This window comes from Schistocerca americana, chromosome 8, assembly GCF_021461395.2.
Source record: "Schistocerca americana isolate TAMUIC-IGC-003095 chromosome 8, iqSchAmer2.1, whole genome shotgun sequence".
NCBI classification, from domain to species: domain Eukaryota; kingdom Metazoa; phylum Arthropoda; class Insecta; order Orthoptera; family Acrididae; genus Schistocerca; species Schistocerca americana.
The window spans coordinates 433,948,703-433,971,261 of NC_060126.1; the positions used below are offsets into that span (position 1 = coordinate 433,948,703).

A 22,559-nucleotide genomic window follows, 5' to 3' on the forward strand; every position below is an offset into this window, starting at 1 on the left:
CGAGCGACCGCTACGGTCGCAAGTTCGAATCCTGCCTCGGGCATGGATGTGTGTGATGTCCTTAGGTTAGTTAGGTTTAATTAGTTCTAAGTTTTAGGCGACTGATGACCTCAGAAGTCGCATAGTGCTCAGAGCCATTTGAACCATTTTTGAACATATGGGAAACACTGACAAGGAAAAGGAACTGGACGACAGGACGCACGTTAAGACATCAGCCAATAACCTCTATGGTACTAGAGGAAATTGCAGAGAGTAAAACCAGAAGACAGAGGGTGGAACACATACAGGAAGTATTTGAGGACGTTGAGTGGAAGTGCAGCTCTGACATGAACAGGCTGATACAGAACGGGAATTCGTGGCGGGCCGCATCAAACAAGTAAGGAGACTGATGAAACTGGATAGGAGAAAGTGGCATGCTGGCTGGCTCTGCTACGAAGGTACGCTTTCGGAATGGTAACGGTACACCACGCCATTATGAACAACGCCACTCTTATGCCGTCTGCCACTGGAGCTGGATGAGTGTCTCTCTCACGCTCTGACGTTTACTAAACGGAACAGTGTAATTTGTGACAAAACGCGCTACCCTTCTTTTGCATCTTGCCTATTTCTACTATCTGTTCTACCTGGTAAGGTTTCCCTCCTGAAAATCAATAGCCACGTATTTCGTTTTTGGATGGATGTGAATTTTTTTCTTCATTGTTTTTTAGTAATACGTTTTTAAATCTATTTTTGAGCTTTAAATACACTACTGACCATTAAAATTGTTACACCAAGAAGAAATGCAGATGATAAACGGGTATTCATTGGACAAATATATTATACTAGAACTGACGTGTGATTACATTCTCGCACAATTTGGGTGCATAGGTCCTGAGAAATCAGTACCCAGAACAACCACCTCTGGCCGTAATAACGGCCTTGATATGCCTGGGCATTGAGTCAAACAGAGCTTGGATGGCGTGTACAGGTACAGCTGCCCATGCAGCTTCAACACGATACCACAGTTCATCTAGAGTAGTGACTGGCGTATTGTGATGAGCCAGTTGCTCGGCCATCATTGACCAGACGTTTTCAACTGGTGAGAGATCTGGAGAATGTGTTGGCCAGGGCAGCAGTCGAACATTTTCTCTATCCAGAAAGGCAAGTACAGCACCTGCAACATGCGGTCGTGCATTATCCTGCTGAAATGTAGGGTTTCGCAGGGACTGAATGAAGGGTAGAGCCACGGGTCGTAACACATCTGAAATGTAACGTCCACTGTTCAAAGTGCCGTCAATGCGAACAAGAGGTGACCGAGACGTGTAACCAATGGCACCCCATACTATCACGCCGGGTGATACACCAGTATGGCGATGACGAATATACGCTTCCAATGTGCGTTCTCCGCGATGTTGCCAAACACGGATGCGACCATCATAAGGCTGTAAACAGAACCTGGATTCACCCGAAAAAATGACGTTTTGCCATTCGTGCACCCAGGTTCGTCGTTGAGTACACCATCGCAGGCGCTCCTGTCTGTGATGCAGCGTCAAGGGTAACCGCAGCCATGGTCTCCGAGCTGATAGTCCACGCTGCTGCAAACGTCGTCGAACTGTTCGTGCAGATGGTTGTTGTCTTGCAAACGTCCCCATCTGTTGACTCAGTGATCGAGACGTAGCTGCACGATCCGTTACAGCCATGCGGATAAGATGCCTGTCATCTCGACTGCTAGTGATACGAGGCCGTTGGGATTCAGCTCAGCGTTCCATGTTACCCTCCTGAACCCACCGATTCCATATTCTGGTAACAGTCATTGGATCTCGACCAACGCGAGCAGCTATGTCGCGATACGATAAACCGCAGTCGCGATAGGCGACAATCCGGACTTTATCATAATTGGAAACGTGATGGTACGCATTTCTCCTCCTTACACGAGGCATCACAGCAACATTTCACCAGGCAACGCCGGTCAACTGCTGTTTGTGTATGAGAAATCGGTTGGAAACTTTTCTCATGTCAGCACGTTGTAGGTGTCGCCACCGGCGCCAACCTTATGTGAATGCTCTGAAAATCTAATCATTTGCGTATCACAGAATCTTCTTCCTGTCGGTTAAATTTCGCGTCTGTAGCACGTCATTTTCGTGGTGTAGCCATTTTAAAGGCCAGTAGTGTATTTTGGAGCTTAACATAATATGCAAATGTTTAGTATGAAAAACAGTATTTATTTGTCAACAAGTTGTTTACTTTTGAAAGTGAGCCTAACGAGGTAGGACAAAGTTCGTTATTTGTTGTCAAGCAAGGAAATGAATAATGTCAGTTGTCAGCATTGTGTGTGATCAGCAGTGCTAAGTTGTGGGTGGCATTATGTTGTTACAAGTAGCAATATTTGCAGTGGATGGAGGAACCTGCCTAATGCGAATTATTGGTGGGCACAAAATTATGCTCGAGGCAATGTGTTACAGAAAGAGAGAGAGAGGAATAGGAATTTTAAAAATGAACTGTCGTGTGTGATTTCAGAGTCTTGCCAAATACACTCCTGGAAATGGAAAAAAGAACACATTGACACCGGTGTGTCAGACCCACCATACTTGCTCCTGACACTGCGAGAGGGCTGTACAAGCAATGATCACACGCACGGCACAGCGGACACACCAGGAACCGCGGTGTTGGCCGTCGAATGGCGCTAGCTGCGCAGCATTTGTGCACCGCCGCCGTCAGTGTCAGCCAGTTTGCCGTGGCATACGGAGCTCCATCGCAGTCTTTAACACTGGTAGCATGCCGCGACAGCGTGGACGTGAACCGTATGTGCAGTTGACGGACTTTGAGCGAGGGCGTATAGTGGGCATGCGGGAGGCCGGGTGGACATACCGCCGAATTGCTCAACACGTGGGGCGTGAGATCTCCACAGTACATCGATGTTGTCGCCAGTGGTCGGAGGAAGGTGCACGTGCCCGTCGACCTGGGACCGGACCGCAGCGATGCACGGATGCACGCCAAGACCGTAGGGCCCTACGCAGTGCCGTAGGGGACCGCACCGCCACTTCCCAGCAAATTAGGGACACTGTTGCTCCTGGGGTATCGGCGAGGACCATTCGCAACCGTCTCCATGAAGCTGGGACACGGTCCCGCACACCTTTAGGTCGTCTTCCGCTCACGCCCCAACATCGTGCAGCCCGCCTCCAGTGGTGTCGCGACAGGCGTGAATGGAGGGACGAATGGAGACGTGTCGTCTTCAGCGATGAGAGTCGCTTCTGCCTTGGTGCCAATGATGGTCGTATGCGTGTTTGGCGCCGTGCAGCTGAGCGCCACAATCAGGACTGCATACGACCGAGGCACACAGGGCCAACACCCGGCATCATGGTGTGGGGAGCGATCTCCTACACTGGCCGTACACCACTGGTGATCGTCGAGGGGACACTGAATAGTGCACGGTACATCCAAACCGTCATCGAACCCATCGTTCTACCATTCCTAGACTGGCAAGGGAACTTGCTGTTCCAACAGGACAATGCACGTCCGCATGTATCCCGTGCCACCCAACGTGCTCTAGAAGGTGTAAGTCAACTACCCTGGCCAGCAAGATCTCCGGATCTGTCCCCCATTGAGCATGTTTGGGACTGGATGAAGCGTCGTCTCACGCGGTCTGCACGTCCAGCACGAAAGCTGGTCCAACTGAGGCGCCAGGTGGAAATGGCATGGCAAGCCGTTCCACAGGACTACATCCAGCATCTCTACGATCGTCTCCATGGGAGAATAGCAGCCTGCATTGCTGCGAAAGGTGGATATACACTGTACTAGTGCCGACATTGTGCATGCTCTGTTGCCTGTGTCTATGTGCCTGTGGTTCTGTCAGTGTGATCATGTGATGTATCTGACCCCAGGAATGTGTCAATAAAGTTTCCCCTTCCTGGGACAATGAATTCACGGTGTTCTTATTTCAATTTCCAGGAGTGTATTTTACGGATTGAATTGACTGTAGCACTAATGTGAAATTAGAATATCGAGTAGAGTCATTTAAATTTATTAATGTTAGTTTGCTTCGAAACTCATTTTCAAAGACACTACTTTCCTTTTATGAAATTGTTTGATAACATTGTGTATTGAAAAGCTGTCAGAATCAGTTCAACATATTCTTTTAGCTGATCAGTTATTTCAGCAGCATATTGTTTCCAAAGTTTGCAATATTATTTTTCTGTATGGTTAATAATAGAACTATGCATAAATGTTTGGGTTTGGATGCTTTCTTATGGATATGCCAAGTGGTTGTTTTACGTAAATACAATGCTGGTAGTTCTTACTATAAATAACTGATCATACCTTCGTCAACCTGGATTGTATTGTGTGATTCCAATGAATTATTTGATTTCAAAAATACACACCTGAAAGTACAGCACCACACGAGCTTTAAATTATTGTTTTTGTAACATTATGTTCGGTGTCCAGTTAACCTACGGTCAATAGTGCTTAACGGGAAAGGTGTTCATGTATTAGAAGCCAACAGCTGCATTACACGTGGCAACCATAGTGGAGAGGACAATAATTTTGTCCTGAAACTTACATTTATGCATCTGAACTGTCTGCGCCAATAGTGGAAGCGGCTTGGTGTAATAGTGTAGTGGGAACGTAGTATCATTGGTGCAAAAGACTAAATAATAATTAAAGACGTAAAAATAGAGAAATTGGTGAAACAGAAAATTATGATGTGGTAAATTATTAAGAAGATTTAATTACTGAGCAGAAAAGTGTGGAATGTGAATCAGTGCCAGATACAAGAAATATAAAATTTAATTTAAAGGAAACTAACCACAGAATTATCCTTAAGCTAAATAAGAACCAAAAGACAGAGCCCAAAACATATACATAAAAAACCCTCCAAAAGACAACGCAACGAAGGAATTATTTCGGTGAAATTTACAATTTACAAATGAACCATCACAAAATGTCTGTTCAGAAGCGAACGTGTGATGTACTTAGGGCTGCTTATAGAAGATTTTTCCACATAAGTGACATCATTTGGAGTCCTATCCTATGTTCTTCAGAAATTTGCCTTGGTAAGGTCTTTTAAAATAAATATAAACCTAGTGGTCGTGGACTATTTTTTTAAACATACAGCCACTACATAAAAGTTTCGCTGAAACAGAAAAAATACTGAATCTTATTCCAGTGCTCAATATTAGAAGAAGAAACAATTTATTTCCATTTAAGATAATTCATGAGATTCTTAAGAGATTTAAATGAAAGCAGAAATAATTACACATACTCTACTGTTCTAGCTTCAATAAGTATTTGTTATCTGTCAAACTGAGTGGACAAAATGGAAATACAAAATTTCTGTGATTTATTTAGTTTGATAATGGAAGTTTTAAATGTATCATAAAGAAACAGTTTGCCCAGGAAAAAACGTGACACAAATAGAATAAAGTATTATATATTTTTGTATTGATGTTGTAAGGTGTCTATAATTTCGCACCTTACAAGGACTCATCCACATACTTTGCTGTGATCTACAACCACATTAGGTATTATTGGATAACAGTACATCGTATATATGAATATTTGAAGGAGACTAACATTGTCACGTACGCCTTGTAAACAATTGTTAAAGCTTATTGCATGAAAGGTGACGGAGTGTCTTTATTATTATACTAGTAGAGGTTGGAACGCCAGTGGAAATGAAACGGCAGACGAAACTCAAGCCCTGGGTGGAAGGCCCACACAGGTGTGTTGGTCCTGCTTAAACACAGGAAATACCAAGACGGACGTTGTAGCACCTAAGCGCTGGAGCGCGTTATAGTCGCGACCGGGCGGTTTTTTGGCCCAACCGGAAGGATTATACTTTGGAATCTTGGACGCGGGTGAGAGGAACGAAGAAGCAGCACCTCGGAAACCACGCAGGCTGGGTTATTTCCAAGGATTTTTACTCAGAAGGGTACCATTGTATAAGTATAGGTTTTTCCTCGCAAACTTTCCGCGCTGGACGACAAAAGACTAAAATATGGTTGGTCGGCGTCCGGAAGATTCTGTAGAGAGGGAGAATATTCCGTGATTTCGGGAATATGATTCGTTTTTGGAATTACGATGGTGGGGAGCCGAGCCTTGCTGGGATGCCAGCGGTGGAGAGAAGCGGTCTTCCGTTGTGAGCTCCCGTGTGTGATGGTCGCACGATATCAGCTTTTGTTGGTACAGACGGACTTGCTGTCTTTGCTCTCAGTAGAGTTTATAGTTAGAACAGTTAGGCACTGTACAGTTGCGAACCTATATGACTCTGGACTTCACCTCCGGGTTGGAAGTCGTCGTTGAGTACGCAGCGTTCAGTAATTGATAGCACTTCCTCTGCCTATGCTTATGTTGAGACGTTATCTGAACTTCGTCTTTGTGGCTGGGAGTTCGCGTTCCTTGTCTGTAGAACATAGAGAGGAGAAGACAGTATTAGAGTATATTAGTCAGAGGACCGCCTTCTGCCGTCCTAGTGCCTGAAAGAGTTTAATGTGGCTGGAGTTCTTCCATCGTCGCAGACGAGTACGAGAACCATCACTTTGAAGCACCGGACGCAGTACATACGGTGATATCACAAATTGATTCGACTTATTAGGGCTATAAAAGCTAAACAACTGTGATCACGTTAGTTTATTTCCACTGAGATTCCACACCACCGTAGATCATCTTTGAAAGTAGTGTCTTCTAGTGTTTGGTATGTAGATGATGTCAGTCATTTCCCGTTGTTGATATTAGACCTCGAAGTCATAATAAGGGGCAAAGTCGGGCAACTGATCAGTAATTTACTTAGGAAATGTAAACTTTGTAATATAAAGGCTTTTTTCAATCTACAATAAATATATAAACAGCAACAACGTTTATCATTTAGGAGGATTAGTGCCTTCCTCATTGATTTATGTTTAGATTGTAATTTATAGAATTAATAGATCCTAAGGTTTGGTTCAGGGGGTAGTCAGACAGGGCCAAATCTTCATTTTAGCGTTTATTATTTTCCGTTGCGCACATTCATTTTACACCCGCCTGGAGTAGCATCTTGGAATGTATTAAAAATAGCACACTGCTTTACTTTATACGCTGTGACACGTAAAGAAAACTCATCAGTAAATTGTATCTCGTAAATTGCTGAAGTAGCAACGTATTTCTTGTTAAAGTACGCCATGAATGAAATTTGAGTCCAGTTTGGTGTGGAATTAATCGAGCAGCTGACTATTCAAACACGTTTGTAGTAAGTGTGAAAATATTTCAGAGTGAAGTCAGTGGAGCTTCTTGCCAATACACTGGCATTTACGACGCAAAGGATTCGTCTGGGACCCATGTCTATAGTACAGTTTTTGTTTCGATTGTCGTGTAGTTTTACATGCGTTAATTTTGTCCTTTAACCACGATACACTTCTGTTCCATAATTTTGCACTTGGACTCCTCGGGCGCCCCTCTCAGTTTAGCTCCCCAAGCTTGGGTCTTAAAACAGCCCTGGGCGTAGTAATTCGTTATTACGCGTTATCATGGCATGCCACATAGCTTTTACTAAATGCAGATCTGCACTTGAAAGCCGGCCGGAGTGGCCAAGCGGTTCTAGGCGCTACAGTCCGGAACCGCGCGACCGCTACGGTTGCAGGTTCGAATGCAGCCTCGGGCATAGATGTGTGTGATGTCCTTAGATTAGTTAGGTTTAAGTAGCTCTAAGTTCTAGGGGACTGATGACCACAGCAGTTGAGTCCCATAGTGCTCAGAGCCATTTGAACCATTTTTATGCACTTGAAGCTAAATCAAAGACAAGACACTAGTTTTCAACATTGTCTCCAAGTTCCTGCAAACAAGAGTCGGAACGTTCTACCAATCTTTAAATTCCTCGACGACAGAAATCCGCTTCTTAGTCATGCGGCCCTTTTAGAACCGCCGTGTGAAAACCCCAATATTTGGAAAATCTATTTCCCCCAAATGTTCTTCCAACTTGCTGATAGTACGAGGTGCATTCAAGTTCTAAGGCCTCCGATTTTTTTTAGCCGGACTGGAAATAGATAGAAACATGAGCATTGTTTTAAAATGAGGCTTCGTTCATTGTCAATACGTCCCAGAGATGGCAGCACCGTACGGCAGACGGAATTTTACCGCCAGCGGCGAGAATGAGAACTGTTTTAAATACTTAAAATGGCGACGTTTTCCTTACTTGAACAGCGTGCAGTCATTCGTTTTCTGAATTTGTGTGGCGTGAAACCAATGAAATTCATCGACAGTTGAAGGAGACATGTGGTGATGGAGTTATGGATGTGTCGAAAGTGCGTTCGTGGGTGCGACAGTTTAATGAAGGCAGAACATCGTGTGACAACAAACCGAAACAACCTCGGGCTCGCACAAGCCGGTCTGACGACACGATCGAGAAAGTGGAGAGAATTGTTTTGGGGGATCGCCGAATGACTGTTGAACAGATCGCCTCCAGAGTTGGCATTTTTGTGGGTTCTGCGCACACAATCCTGCATGACGACCTGAAAATGCGAGAAGTGTCATCCAGGTGGGTGCCACGAAAGCTGACGGACGACCACATGGCTGCCTGTGTGGCATGTTGCCAAGCAATGTCGACGCACAACAACAGCATGAATGGGACTTTCTTTTCGTCGGTTGTGACAATGGATGAGACGTGGATGCCATTTTTCAATCCAGAAACAAAGCGCCAGTCAGCTCAATGGAAGCACACAGATTCACCGCCACCAAAAAAATTTCGGGTAACCGCCAGTGCTGAAAAAATGATGGTGTCCATGTTCCGGGACAGCGAGGGCGTAATCCTTACCCATTGCGTTCCAAAGGGCACTAAGGTAACAGGTGCATCCTACGAAAATGTTTTGAAGAACAAATTCCTTCCTGCACTGCAACAAAAACGTCCGGGAAGGGCTGTGTGTGTGCTGTTTCACCAAGACAACGCACCCGCACATCGAGCTAACGTTACGCAACAGTCTCTTCGTGGTAACAACTTTGAAGTGATTCCTCATGCTCCCTACTCACCTGACCTGGCTCCTAGTGACTTTTGGCTTTTTCCAACAATGAAAGACACTCTCCGTGGCCGCACATTCACCAGCCGTGCTGCTATTGCCTCAGCGATTTTCCAGTGGTCAAAACAGACTCCTACAGAAGCCTTCGCCGCTCCCATGGAATCATGGCGTCAGCGTTGCGAAAAATGTGTACGTCTGCAGGGCGATTACGTCGAAAAGTAACGCCAGTTTCATCGATTTCGGGTGAGTAGTTAATTAGAAAAAAAATCGGAGGCCTTAGAAAAAATGGTTCAAATGGCTCTGAGCACTATGGAACTTAACTACTGTGGTCATCAGTCCCCTAGAACTTAGAACTACTTAAACCTAACTAACCTAAGGACATCACACACATCCATGCCCGAGGCAGCATTCGAACCTGCGACCGTAGCAGTCGCGCGGTTCCGGACTGCGCGCCTAGAACCGCTAGAACACCGCGGCCGGCCGGAGGCCTTAGAACTTGAATTCACCTCGTATGGAAATCGAACGGTGAACTATCTTGAGTGTATAGTGGACGACTCCAAGCCTGCCATTGAGAACGCCGAAGCAAGGCTTGTGTCGGAGGCGCCGTGTGGGAAGTTGCATTGACGTGCAGGAGAACAATGCCTTTGCTTAATTTTTTACGCCTCTTATTCTTCATGGCGCTGCACAGCACTTTCAGTGCTGCACATTACGAATCGGCAGTAATGATTGTGCCCTCTGTCACAACCTCTGTGTTCACAACTCCTTCACATTCTTAGAAAACGGTGGCCTTCATCTCCTTGTAAATGGCCAAACTTTGCATTTCTTCCGCGGAGCCGAGGAGATACCTCTTCGCCGGTAATGTGAAATAATTGACCCACGCCCACTATTATCCGGCTTAGGAATACATTGCTTACCACGGAGCGACATTCAAGGAAGTCCGGAGACGCCGTTAACCTTGTGCGTTTGTGGGCAGTTGACAGTGATGACGGAACGCAGCGTGAGTACAATTTACGATACTGCAGGCGATCTCGGACTGTGAAATGAGCACTGCCTATTGAGATGCGGATGTGTTGAGCGGTGTCCTCGGCAGTCACTCTGCCACTGCTGTGGATCGCAGTTCCTCGACTGCCTGGATTTTGTCGTCTGTGGTGGACATCGGTGTACGCGGGCGTCGTTCTCGATCAGCATCATACACGTCTGTGTGGCCTTGGTAAAATTTTTGGCACTGCATGTGGTCCATACAGAGCCAGATTCAAATCTAAACGTTTTGCCCATAAGAATCATACGGTCATCCGCGCTTCAACCTTCGCGTTTGTTTCTACACTACTAGCCATTAAAATTGCTACACCAAGAAGAAATGCAGATGATAAACGTGTATTCATTGGACAAATATATTATACTAGAACTGACATGCGATTGCATTTTCACGCAATTTGGGTGCATAGAACTTGAGAAATCAGTACCCATAACAACCACATCTGGCCATAATAACGGCCTTGATACGCCTGGGCATTCAGTCAAACAGAGCGTGGATGGCATGTACAGGTACAGCTGCCCATGCAGCTTCAACACGATACCACAGTTCATCTAGAGTAGTGACTGGCGTATTGTGATGAGCCAGTTGCTCGGCCACCATTGACCAGACATTTTTAATTGGTGAGAGATCCGGAGAATGTGCTGGCCAGGGCAGCAGTCGAACATTTTCTGTATCCAGAAATGGCCGTACACGACCTGCAACATGCGGTCGTGCATTATCCTGCTGAAATGTAGGGTTTCGCAGGGATCGAATGAAGGGTAGAGCCACGGGTCGTAACACATCTGAAATGTAACGTCCACTGTTCAAAGTGTCGTTAATGCGAACAAGAGGTGAGCGCGACGTGTAACCAATGGCACCCCAACCATCACGCCGGGTGATACGCCAGTATGGCGATGACGAATACACGCTCCCAATGTGCGTTCAGCGCGATGTCGCCAAACACGGATGCGACCATCATGATGCTGTAAATAGAACCTGGATTCATCTGAAAAAATGACGTTTTGCCATTCGTGCACCCAGGTTCGTCGTTGAATACACCATTCAGGCGCTCCTGTCTGTGATGCAGCGTCAAGGGTAACCGCAGCCATGGTATCCGAGCTGATAGTCCATGCTGCTGTAAACGTCGTCGAACTGTTCGCGCAGATGGTTGTTGTCTTGCAAAAGTCCCCATCTGTTGTCTCAGGGATCGAGACGCGGCTGCACGTCCGTTGCAGCCATGCGGATAAGATGCCTGTCATTTCGACTGTTGGTGATACGAGGTTGTTGGGATCCAGCACGGCGTTCCGTATTACCCTCCTGAACCCACCGATTCCATATTCTGCTAACAGTCATTGGATCTCGACCAACGCGAGCAGCAATGTCGCGATACGATAAACCGTAATCGCAATAGGCTACACTCCGACCTTTATCAAAGACGGAAACGTGATGGTACACATTTCTCCTCCTTGCACGAGGCATCACAACAACGTTTTACCAGGTAACGTCGGTCAACTGCTGTTTGTGTATGGGAAATCGGCTGGAAACTTTCCTCATGTCATCACGATGCAGGTGTCGCCACCGGCGCCAACCTTATGTGAATGCTCTGAAAACCTAATCATTTGCATATCACAGCCTCTTCTTTCTGTCGGTGAAATTTCGCGTCTGTAGCGCTTCATCTTCGTGGTATAGCAATTTTAATGGCCAGTAGTCACTTTGATCCACCTGTAAAGTGTAATGCAGCATGATGTCTCTTTCGACAATAAGAGTGTGTCGACATTCTGCTGTAATAAAACAGGGTCTGACGGAACTTTTTCCCAGGTAGTGAAGTACATGGTCCCACCCAAATTCTGGCCAGATTTAGTCTTGTTTTCGTTTGTAAACTACATAATCTAGCACTGTGGATATTTACGAACGTTTCTAACCCTCGATCGTAAATGCTGCCGTAAATGTATTTTTCGTTTATGTATCGATTAAGTTAGCTTTATGGGAAAGAAAGCACTTTGAAGATTAATTTACAAAAATTCAACAGTCAGTTCTTATTCGACAAAACCATATTATTTATTAGCCATTTTAAAGGACTGTTTCGACTGCAAGTAAATCTCAGGTTACCATTTATAATTTTATATGTCTTACATCAATATGTAAAATGTTTCTGATATCAGTATGTTGACATCGTAATTCTGTTAGAGACAGCAAAGGACTTGGAAGAGCAGTTGAAGGTAATGGACAGTGTCCTGAAAGGAGGATATAAGATGAACATCAACAAAAGCAAAACGAGGATAGTCGAATTAAGTCGGGTGATGCTGACGGAATTAGATTAGGAAATGAGACTCTTAAAGTAGTAAAGGAGTTTTGCTGTTTGGGGAGCAAAATAATTGATGATGGTCGAAGTACAGAGGATATAAAATGGAGTCTGGCAATGGAAAGGAAAGCGATTCTGAAGAAGAGAAATTTGTTAACATCGAGTATAGATTTAAGTGTCAGGAAGTCGTTACTGAAAGTATTTGTATGGAGTGTAGCCATGTATGGAAGTGAAACATAGACGATAAATAGTTTGGACAAGAAGAGAATAGAAGCTTTCGAAATGTAGTGCTACAGAAGAATGCTGAAGATTAGATTGGTAGATCACATAACTAATGTGGAGGTATTGAATAGAATTGGCGAGAAGATGAGTTTGTGGCACAACTTGACTAGAAGAAGGGACCGGTTGGTAGGACATGTTCTGAGGCATCAAGGGATCACAAATTTAGCATTGGAGGGCAGCGTGGAGGGTAAAAATCGTAGTGGGAGACCAAGAGATGAATATACTAATCAGATTCAAAAGGATGTAGATTGCAGTAGGTACTGGGAGATGAAGAAGCTTGCACAGGATAGAGTAGCATGGAGAGCTGCATCAAACCAGTTTCAGGACTGAAGACCACAACAACAACATCAGTAAATGGTTCAAATGGCTCTGAGCACTATGGGACTTAACTACTGTGGTCATCAGTCCCCTAGAACTTAGAACTACTTAAACCTAACCAACCTAAGGACATCACACACATCCATGCCCGAGGCAGGATTCGAACCTGCGACCGTAGCAGTCGCGCGGTTCCAGACTGCGCGCCTAGAACCGCTAGACCACCTCGCCCGGCCCAACATCAGTAAGTATTCGACGTTGCAATATAAGAAGAAGTTTTAAATTTTAAAATTTTACAAGTTTAGCAAGAAAAAGTGTCTCATGTATATGTCGTCCGCAGGCGTTAACTGCGTCAGACCATTCTTTACATAGACCGCGTTAACGCCAGTAAATCTCTCTGCAATGTTTCCAGCAGATAGACAATGAAAAGAGTTCTATGTCTTACGTGTTGAAACTTTCATGGAAAGCTGTAACTTGGTGTGACATTGTATGTGGAAAGGTAAGTAACCCACATTTTCTGACAGAGTAACTGTCACCTCTATGACTTATCAATTAACACCACCGGCATCAAATACGTTACGCAATATTTTAACTCCTCTGAAGATTGATTTCGTATTAAACAGCTAAGTAAACATTTTCCAGTTGTTTGATGTCATCTGTCTTGCACTTGAATATACATTGCTTGCTAAACAGTGAATGTTTTTATGCAATGCCAACGTGAACTATACACACCAATAAAAGTATTGCATCACCTCGGTTCCGAGAGTTCCGGAATCTATATTGAAAATTGGAATAAAGATCAACATAAACATCATTTGCACCCTTTTCATTGCTGATGAAAACCACACATTGCATGTTGTATGAGCATACAGCGAGACCTTCGGAGGTGGTGGTGCAGATTACTGTACACACCGGTACCTCCAATAACCAGTAGCACGTCCTCTTCTACTGATGCATGATTGTACTCGTCGTGGCATAGTATCCACAACTTTATCAAGGCACTGTTGGTTGAGATTGTCCCACTCCTCAACGGCTTCAAAATGGCTCTGAGCACTATGGGACAATGTCTGAGGTCATCAGTCCCCTAGAACTTAGAACTACTTAGACCTAACTAACCTAAGGACATCACAGATATCCATGCCAGAGACAGGATTCGAACCTGCGACCGTAGCGGTCACGCGGTGCCAGACTGAAGCGGCTAGAACCGCTCGGCCACTGAGGCCGGCTCCTCAACGGCGATTCGGCGTAGATCCCTCAGAATGGTTTGTGTGACACGTCGTCCATAAACAGCCCTTTTCAATCTATTCCAGCTATGATCGATAGAGTACATGTCTGGAGAACATGCTGGCGACTCGTCATCCTGAAGGAAGCAATTCACAAGATGTGGGCGAAGGGGGGGGGGGGGGCGAATTCCCTCTCCAATATGCTGCCGATATGGTTGCACTATCGGTCGGAGGATGGCATTCACGTATCGCACAGCTGTTACGGCGCCTTCCATGACTGCCAGCGGCGTACGTCGGCCTCACATAATGCCACGCCAAAATATCCGGTAACTTCCACCTTGCCACACTCGCTGGACAGTGTGTCTAAGGCGTTCAGCCTGGCCGGGATGCCTCCAAACACATCTCCGACGATTGTCTGGTAGAAGGCATATGCGACGCTCATCGGTGAAGGGAAAGTGATGCCAGTCCTAAGCGGTCTGTTCAGCATGTTGCTGGGCCACTCTGTACCGCGCTGCATGGTGTCGTGTTTCCAAAGATGGACGTCGCCATGGACGTCTGGAGTGAAGTTACGCATCATGCAGCCTACTGCGAACAGTTTGAGTCGTAACACGACGTCCTGTGGCTGCACGCAAAGCGTTATTCAACATGGTGGCGTTGCTGTCAGGGTTCCTCAGAGCCATAATCCGTGGGTAGCGGTCGTTCACTGCGGTAGTAGCCCTTGGGCGGCCTGAACGAGACGTATTGTCGACAGTTCCTGTCTCTCTGTATCTTCTTCATGTCCGAACAACATCGCTTTCGTTCACTCCGAGACAGCTGGACACTTCCCTTGTTGAGAGCCCTTCCTGACGCAATCGCGATCGAACCGCGGTATTGACCGTCTAGGCACGGTTGAACTACAGACAACACGATCTGTGTACCCCCTTCCTGGTGGAATGACTGGGACTGATCGGCTGTCGGACTCCCTCCGTCTAATTGGCGCTGCTCATGCATCGTTGATTACACCTTTGGGCGGGTTTAGTGACATCTGTGAACAGTCAAAGGGACTGTGTCTGTGATAGAATATCCACAGTCAACGTCTATGTTCAGGAGTTCTGGGAATCGGGGTGATGCAAAAGTATTTTTTATGTGTGTATAAACAAAAATATCTTACACTGAGGTCACAAATGTCATAGGATACATCCTCCTTTTGCCCGGCGTAATGCAGGAACTCGACTTGGCATGCACTCAACAAGTCGTTGGAAGTCACCTGCAGAAATATTGTGCCATGCTGCCTCTACAGCAAGTCCATAATTACAAAAGTGTTACCGATGCACGATTTTGTGCACGAACGGACCTCTAGATTGTGTTCTATAACTGTTCGATTGGATTCATGTCGGGTGGTCTGGATGGTGTATTTTTTTTTTCTCAAACTGTCCACAATTTCCTTCGAACCAATAGTCATCCATAAAATTTCCATCGTTGCTCGGTAAGGTGGAGTCCACGAATGGTTGCAAATGGTGTCCAAGCAGCCGAGCATAGCCATTTTCAGTCAATGATCGATTCAGTTCGGCCAGAGTCTATTCGATGTGAACACAGACCACTCTACTGTGGAGTGACCACTAGCTTGCACAGTACCTTGTTGACAACTGGGATCCGTGGCTTCGTGGAGTCTGCTCCACACTCTAACCCTTTTTTCTACACAATCCGATTTTATACTTAATCGAATCTAGCCACTGTCACGAATGATGATGATGATGAAATGATGAGGACAGCACAAGGACCCAGTCCTCAGGCAGAGAAAATCCCGAACCCAGCTGGGAATCGAACTCGGGGCCCCATGATCCGCAGGCAGCAATGTTAGCCAATAGATCACGAGCTGCAGACATTTCCAGTCAATGATCAGCTAAGTAAACAAAGGACACACCGTTATGGAGCCACCACCAACTTGCACAGCGCGTTGGATCCACGGCTACGTGAGCTCTGCGCCTCACTGAAACCGTCCCATCAGCTCTTACCAGCTCAAATCTGGACTCATCTGACGAGGCTACGGTCTTTCAGTCTTCTAGGGTCCAACGGATGTCGTCACGAGCCCAGGAGAGGAGTTGCAGGCGATGTGACGTTAGCAAAGCCACTCGCGTCGATCGTCTGCTGCTACACCTCATTGACGCCAAATTTCGGTGCACTGTCGTAACGGATACGTTCATCTTATGCCCTACATTGATTTCTGCGGCTATTTAATGCAGTATTTCTTGTCTGTTAGCACTGACAACTTTACGTAATTGTCGCTGCTATCGGTCGTTAAGTGAAGGCCGTCGGTCGCAGCGTTGTTGTGAAACGTATTCTCCACACACTCTTGACACTGTGCCTCTCGGAATATTGAATTCCCCGACGATTTCCGAAATGGAATGTCCTATGAATGTTGCTCCATCTACGATTCCGCGTTCAAAGTCTGTTAATCCCCGTTATGCGGCCATAATCACTGATTGATTGATCGATCGGGTGGGCATGGTGTGATCTTTGGGCTCGGCTGTTTGACGTGACTTTTGGCCGCGACGGGCGTGAGGGCGAGAAAGGGGACAGCCGGAGAGCCGCGCGGCGCGTGAGAATCGGAAGCGAGCGTGGTTGAGCAGGCCGGGGCACGACGCAGAGGCTGTGGTGTGTTCGACACGTTTGCAAGACCGAACCTGGTTTGCAGTGTGGGAACTGGATTCGGCCACGTTACCCGAATCGAATCGTTCGGCCCTGATTTGGATCTGTAAAGGATTTTATAAAATATTTTGTGAGAATTGCTTCTCATGTTTTTGGTGCGCATATTATAGTGATCTTTGCTTCCCAAGTATCGGCACCATGACTGGAAACTGTTCTCTTGCCAACCAAAAGGTCCCCTCTATTTAGTGCTGTTTAAGTAAACACGTGTTATTGTGTTTGGTTAAATGTTTATCTGGATTTTGTGATGTGATACAGTCCGAATAAGCGAGGTGTATTAATTTGTACTATTGCTGTTCGGAGTAACGGACAACATAAGCCAGTATGGTGAAACTGTAATATTTTTCCTGGTACAGTGAGCCGTGTGGACGTTGTTATAGTTGGTTCAAAGTACAGGCTTAACATTGAAACTGTACGTTCTGTGTTATTTAGTTGCATTACTTGTTAACTCGGAAACTGTGAAAAGGTAACCTTACTTGACTCTTTAAGTTTATCAGTATCCTGTTAAAGGCTAATTTAAATGAGCTCCGCAGTTTTAGTGAGCATATGTTAACCTACTAGAGTGGTTTAAATTTCTAAGCTGACTTGGTATTATGCTATTCGCCCTCGTCCTGTAAGGTTAAAGGCATTAGTTATTGATTCACCCTTGATTATTTTATTTTAATGTTCGTGAAATACCGTTTGAGGAATTAATGTTTGCCGTTTTCTCTCCCCGTCCCCCCTCTTTTCACTGAAACTGCATAGTAGCACGGGCCCTAAGAACTTTTTGTCCAGTGTGTTATAGTTTACTGTGTGCGGCACCCTGTACAGCTCGCCCGCTTGCTGTGGTTTCTGGGTCTAGCTGCCTCTGGTCGGGGTCCAGTGGGCCCCCCTTCTGCTACTTGAATTTGCCCGTGCCTATGTGACGTCACCTGTTTTGAAAATGTGTCACGAAGGGGTGTATCTGTTGGTATTTTCTTTGGTGTTAAAAAAATTTGTGATATCCATTATTGGTTAAACTTTATCTCATTATTGTAGTCTCCTTTTGGGAGATTTACTGTGTATAGAATTTAATTAGCTTGTAAGTCACTTAATGCTTGGTTAAAGATTAATGTTGTTCTTTGAATAGGGTGGTTGCCCACGGCTTTAAGGATTTTGAATTTTAAAGATAAAATTTTATTTGGCCAAAGAAAAGTTAATAAAAGTGTTGTTGTTGTAAACTGTCAATGTTGCTTATGTGGTCTGGCCCTCCCGCTCAACAGTAATTGGCTGATTAGGATGGATTAACCACCACAATCACATTGAAAACCTTTTGACGTGAATTACTTGAGCACAAATGATAGCTCCATCTGTGGTGTGCGTACTGTAAGACCTTCAGTACACACACCATCAGATTATTTGACTTCTCGCTCTAAGGAAGAAGGCGAGTGTCAGCAATATGTCTCGTGGTCTTATCGTGGCGTTTTTATCTTCTGCCATTAGGTCAGATGATAGAAATGCCACTTGCACGCTTAGAGTAGCAGATGGACGGTGACCAACTCTAAACAGAACTTGATTAATTTTCGCACACATTTATAAAAAATAATAACAAGCATAAAAATTACTTAACTTGGTTCTGGATGCTATTTACAATTGACAATCTGAAGTTCATTTGGTATTGGTACGTTAATCTTATTCTCACATATATCTCTGATACTTGACAAAAGTGTCTTATCATTTATCTTCATGCCTATGTACAGGAATATGGTAATGTTATTCGGCGCAGACTGAAACTTGACTATAGACTAGTACAGACTGATGCAGACTGACCAATCTGAGGTCTGTACACTCGTTATAATACCTCTCGCGTTCATTTATCACTGTGCGAGTGTGATCCGCGAGGAGAAAAGGTTCTACGTTAGCAGCAATCTCATTGGCTGCGTTACATATTAATACGCGGATCGGCGGAAGCAGAATTTGGTCCGTGACTATGATAGCGCCATCTCGTAGTGCGGAGACGGACGAGCGCTGCGCCTGCGCTGTTGTGCTTAGTGGTTCGCGCTCTAGTGGGAGAGTTGTGTACGCGCTGACTACGCGGAACTATGTACACAACACCGTCAATGCACGGCACTTTAATACACCTTGTGTACGCGATAGTATGCGTGCATATCGCTATCCAGTGACTTTAGTCACATCAGTGTATTGCTGAAGTAAGGAAGGGGCGTCATACTGCATGCAACACAGTTGATCACTGAGTGGTTCGGATGGACGCAGCTGAGTCTGGAAGCTACTCCCGGTACTCTCCCGGCTGACCCCGCGGCCGCAGACGTCGCGTCGCGTGGCCTGGCTGCATAATCGTCGGCGCCGGCGCAGCCTCCGGGCCGCTGCCCGCCGCTCGCCAGCCCAGCGCCATGTCAGTAGAGCCGCGGCTGGCGCCCGCCTAGCGGTGCCCCCTGTCACCCTTTACGGCGCGCAGCGACGCTGCTGTCAGAGGACGGGTCCGTCTGACTGTCTCCGGCCCGGTACACTCCGTCAGCAACTGCCGTAGCGGCGCCGGTCCCGCCTTAAATGCCGACACTGTCTGCCCCAGCCTGTAAACGAGGCCGCCAGGGCCCGCCACTCTCGCACCACTTTGGGAATATATTCGGCGCTTCTGCCGTACTATACTGGTGTCTAAAATTAAAGCAACGAACCGAAATATTGCTAGGTTGCGTTTATTTTGCCACAAAACAGTGTAAACAGCTGATACACTAATGGCCATTAAAATTGCTACACCACGACGATGACGTGCTACAGGCGCGAAATTTAACCGACACGAAGAAGATGCTGTGATATGCAAATGATTAGCTTTCCACAGCATTCACATAAGGTTGGCGACACCTTTAACGTGCTGACATGACGAAAGTTTCCAACCGATTTCTCATACACAGCAGTTGACCGGCGTTTCCTGGTGAAACGTTCTTGTGATGCCTCGTGTGAGGAGGAGAATGCGTACCACCACGTTTCCGACTTTAATAAAGGTCGGATTGTAGCCTATCGCGATTATGGTTTATCGTATCGCGACATTTCCGCTCGTGTTGGCCGAGATCCAATGACAGTTAGCAGAATATCGACTCGCTGGGTTCAGGAGGGTAATACGGAACGCCGTGCTGGATCCCAACGGCCTCGTATCACTTGCAGTCGAGATGACAGGAGTCTTATCCGCATGCCTGTAACGGATCGTGCAGCCACGTCTCGATCCCTGAGTCAACAGATGGAGACGTTTGCAAGACAACAACCATCTGCACGAACAGTTCGACGACGTTTGCAGAACCATGGACTATTTCTGCGCTTACCCTTGACGCTGCATCACAGATAGGAGCGCCTGCGATGGTGTACTCAACGACGAACCTCAGTGCACGAATGGGAAAACGTCATTTTCTCGGATGAATCCGGGTTCTGTTTACAGCATCATGATGGTCGCATCCGTGTTTGGCGTCATCGCTGTGAACGACCATTGGAAGCGTGTATTCGTCATCGCCATACTGGCGTATCACCCGGCGTGATGCTATGGGGTGCCATTGGTTACACGTCTCGGTCACCTCTTGTTCGCACTGACGGCGCTTTGAACAATGGGCGTTGCATTTCAGACGTGTTACGACCCGTGGCTCTACCCTTCATTCGATCCCTGCGAAACCCTACATTTCAGCGGGATAATGCACAACCGCATGTTGCAGGTCCTGTACGGGCCTTTCTGGATACAAAAAATGTTCGACTGCTGCCCTGGCCAGCACATTCTCCACATCTCTCACGAACTGAAAACGTCTGGTCAATGGTGGCCGAACATCTGGCTCGTCACAATACGCCAGTCAGTACTCTTGATGATCTGTAGTATCGTGTTGAAGCTGCATGGGCAGCTGTACCTGTACACGCCATCCAAGCTCTGTTTGACTCAATGCCCAGGCGTGTCAAGGCCGTTATTACGGCCAGAGGTCGTTGTTCTGGGTACTGATTTCTCAGGATCTATGCACCCAATTTGCGTGAAAATGTAATCACATGTGAGTTCTAGTATAATATATTTGTCCACTGAATATCCCTTTAACATCTGCAGTTCTTCTTGGTGTAGCAATTTTAATGGCCAGTATTGTAATTTCTTTCTTTTTGTGTTTTATGAAGCGTGGGTCAACTGGTGAAAAAAATTATGTGTCAGATAGTTCCTTTCACTTAAAATTCTTAGGTGTCTTAATACGACTTATAATTAACTGTTAAAATGGATACTTTCTAGACTCGGGAATTTCAGTTTTTAAGTTTTTCCAAGAGAGAATGTACGCCGGCGGTATATAAGCATTATGCAGTCCGATGCTTGTTTTTGAGTTCCAGAAACGCAAGTTGTACAGGAAAAATCGCTTTTTCAAGGTGACTTTTATTCAGGAACCTTAAAAGCCGCGGTTCTTCATAGAAAAATGACATAAACAGAGCTATATTTTATTCCAAACATTAGCGCTTGCGATCAAGGCTGTTTGTTTCCTAGAGATAGATTTAGCGAACTGCCACTGTGTATGTGCTCATGGGAGTAGAACCAGGATCTTTGGAATAAAAGTGGCCTAATTACAATTAAATTTTTCATCCGAAATAGAGTGTCCGACAGTGTTGCCATTAATTGCTTACATCCATTGAGGACGATCAAAATTGTTTAAATTGACGGTTTATGAAAGTATGACTACAGCCAGGCTGCAGAATTTTAGACGTGTGCTGCATTGTCGGTTATAGCTACGGCAACTTTATCAACAACTACCATGGCAATGGGCCGCCTCCCTCTTCCTGCTGCACCGCCTTATTCACCTAATTCTTCAGATTTCTTGATCGTATTCTTTGCCCATGTACTGGCATGGGGCCTCTTCACAGCTGTTTCTGTCGGCGATGTTCCTGCAACGCAGTGCTGCTATTGCTGCTGTTCTGATAAAACAACTTTACCAGCAGTGCGCAGTCTTTCTTCCCAATAACTAATGCGTTTCTTACGGAAAACTTCAACTTTGTTACCCCTATATCATGTCAGTTCAAAGATAGATAAATAAGAGTCGCTAAGCGACAAACAGCATACGGACGTCAAACAAGGAAACATTTCACGTTCTTACTGCTTACAGAGTCATATTTTCACCTGGTGGCAGAAAGTGGAACTATTATCTTTTCAGCGTACTCCACGAACGCACAGATTAGTGAACGTACCTACGATGTTTCAATGCCCTGCGATGTATACAGCCCGCAATGCAGCGTTCAGAATACCTTCAGTTCATTAGAATCACCCAGCAAAATTTTCAAACCGCTGAAGGATCAGATTTGAATGGACCATGTGCATCTAGATGCTAAAGTCTTGGTGCTGGCAAAACTAAAATATTTTGGCACATTTTGTTAACTCGTGCCTATATCTGTGTTTTTGGTCAGCTCCACGACATTAGCGTCTACCTGCATACAGTCCAGAATATGCAGTTCTTGATGTGATCTTCAATTGAAAGGCTAGTTTGATGCAGTTCTCCACGCTTCTCTATCCTGTGCAAGTCTCTTAATTTCCGAATAACTACGTCAACCTACAGCCTTCTGGTTATGCTTACTGTATTCAATTTTGGCCTTCCTCTACGATTGTTACGCCCCACTCTTCTCTCTAATACCAAATTGGTGACCCCTCGATGTCTCGTGTTATTCCGAATACGATGCAAAGTTTCTTTGGGCATGCACTCATGTCCAAAGGAACAGGCACTGCAGTGACTATTTCCGTCATGAAATAGATTCTCGCATATCTAAAGGAACTTTACACAGTACTAGGAATAAAACAGTCACTGCGC

At 45.6% G+C, this 22,559-nt stretch overlaps 1 protein-coding gene across 1 annotated transcript in view; it reads right to left on the bottom strand.

The window, feature by feature from the left end:
• The window catches only part of LOC124545899 (sterile alpha motif domain-containing protein 1-like), a 127,980-nt gene extending 108,827 nt beyond the window's left edge, over positions 1-19,153 (bottom strand). Inside the window, exon 1 of the mRNA XM_047124859.1 lies at positions 19,041-19,153. Coding sequence (XP_046980815.1) covers positions 19,041-19,153 — 113 coding nt within the window. The remainder of the gene's footprint in view (positions 1-19,040) is intronic.
• Between the last annotated feature and the right edge of the window lie 3,406 nt (positions 19,154-22,559).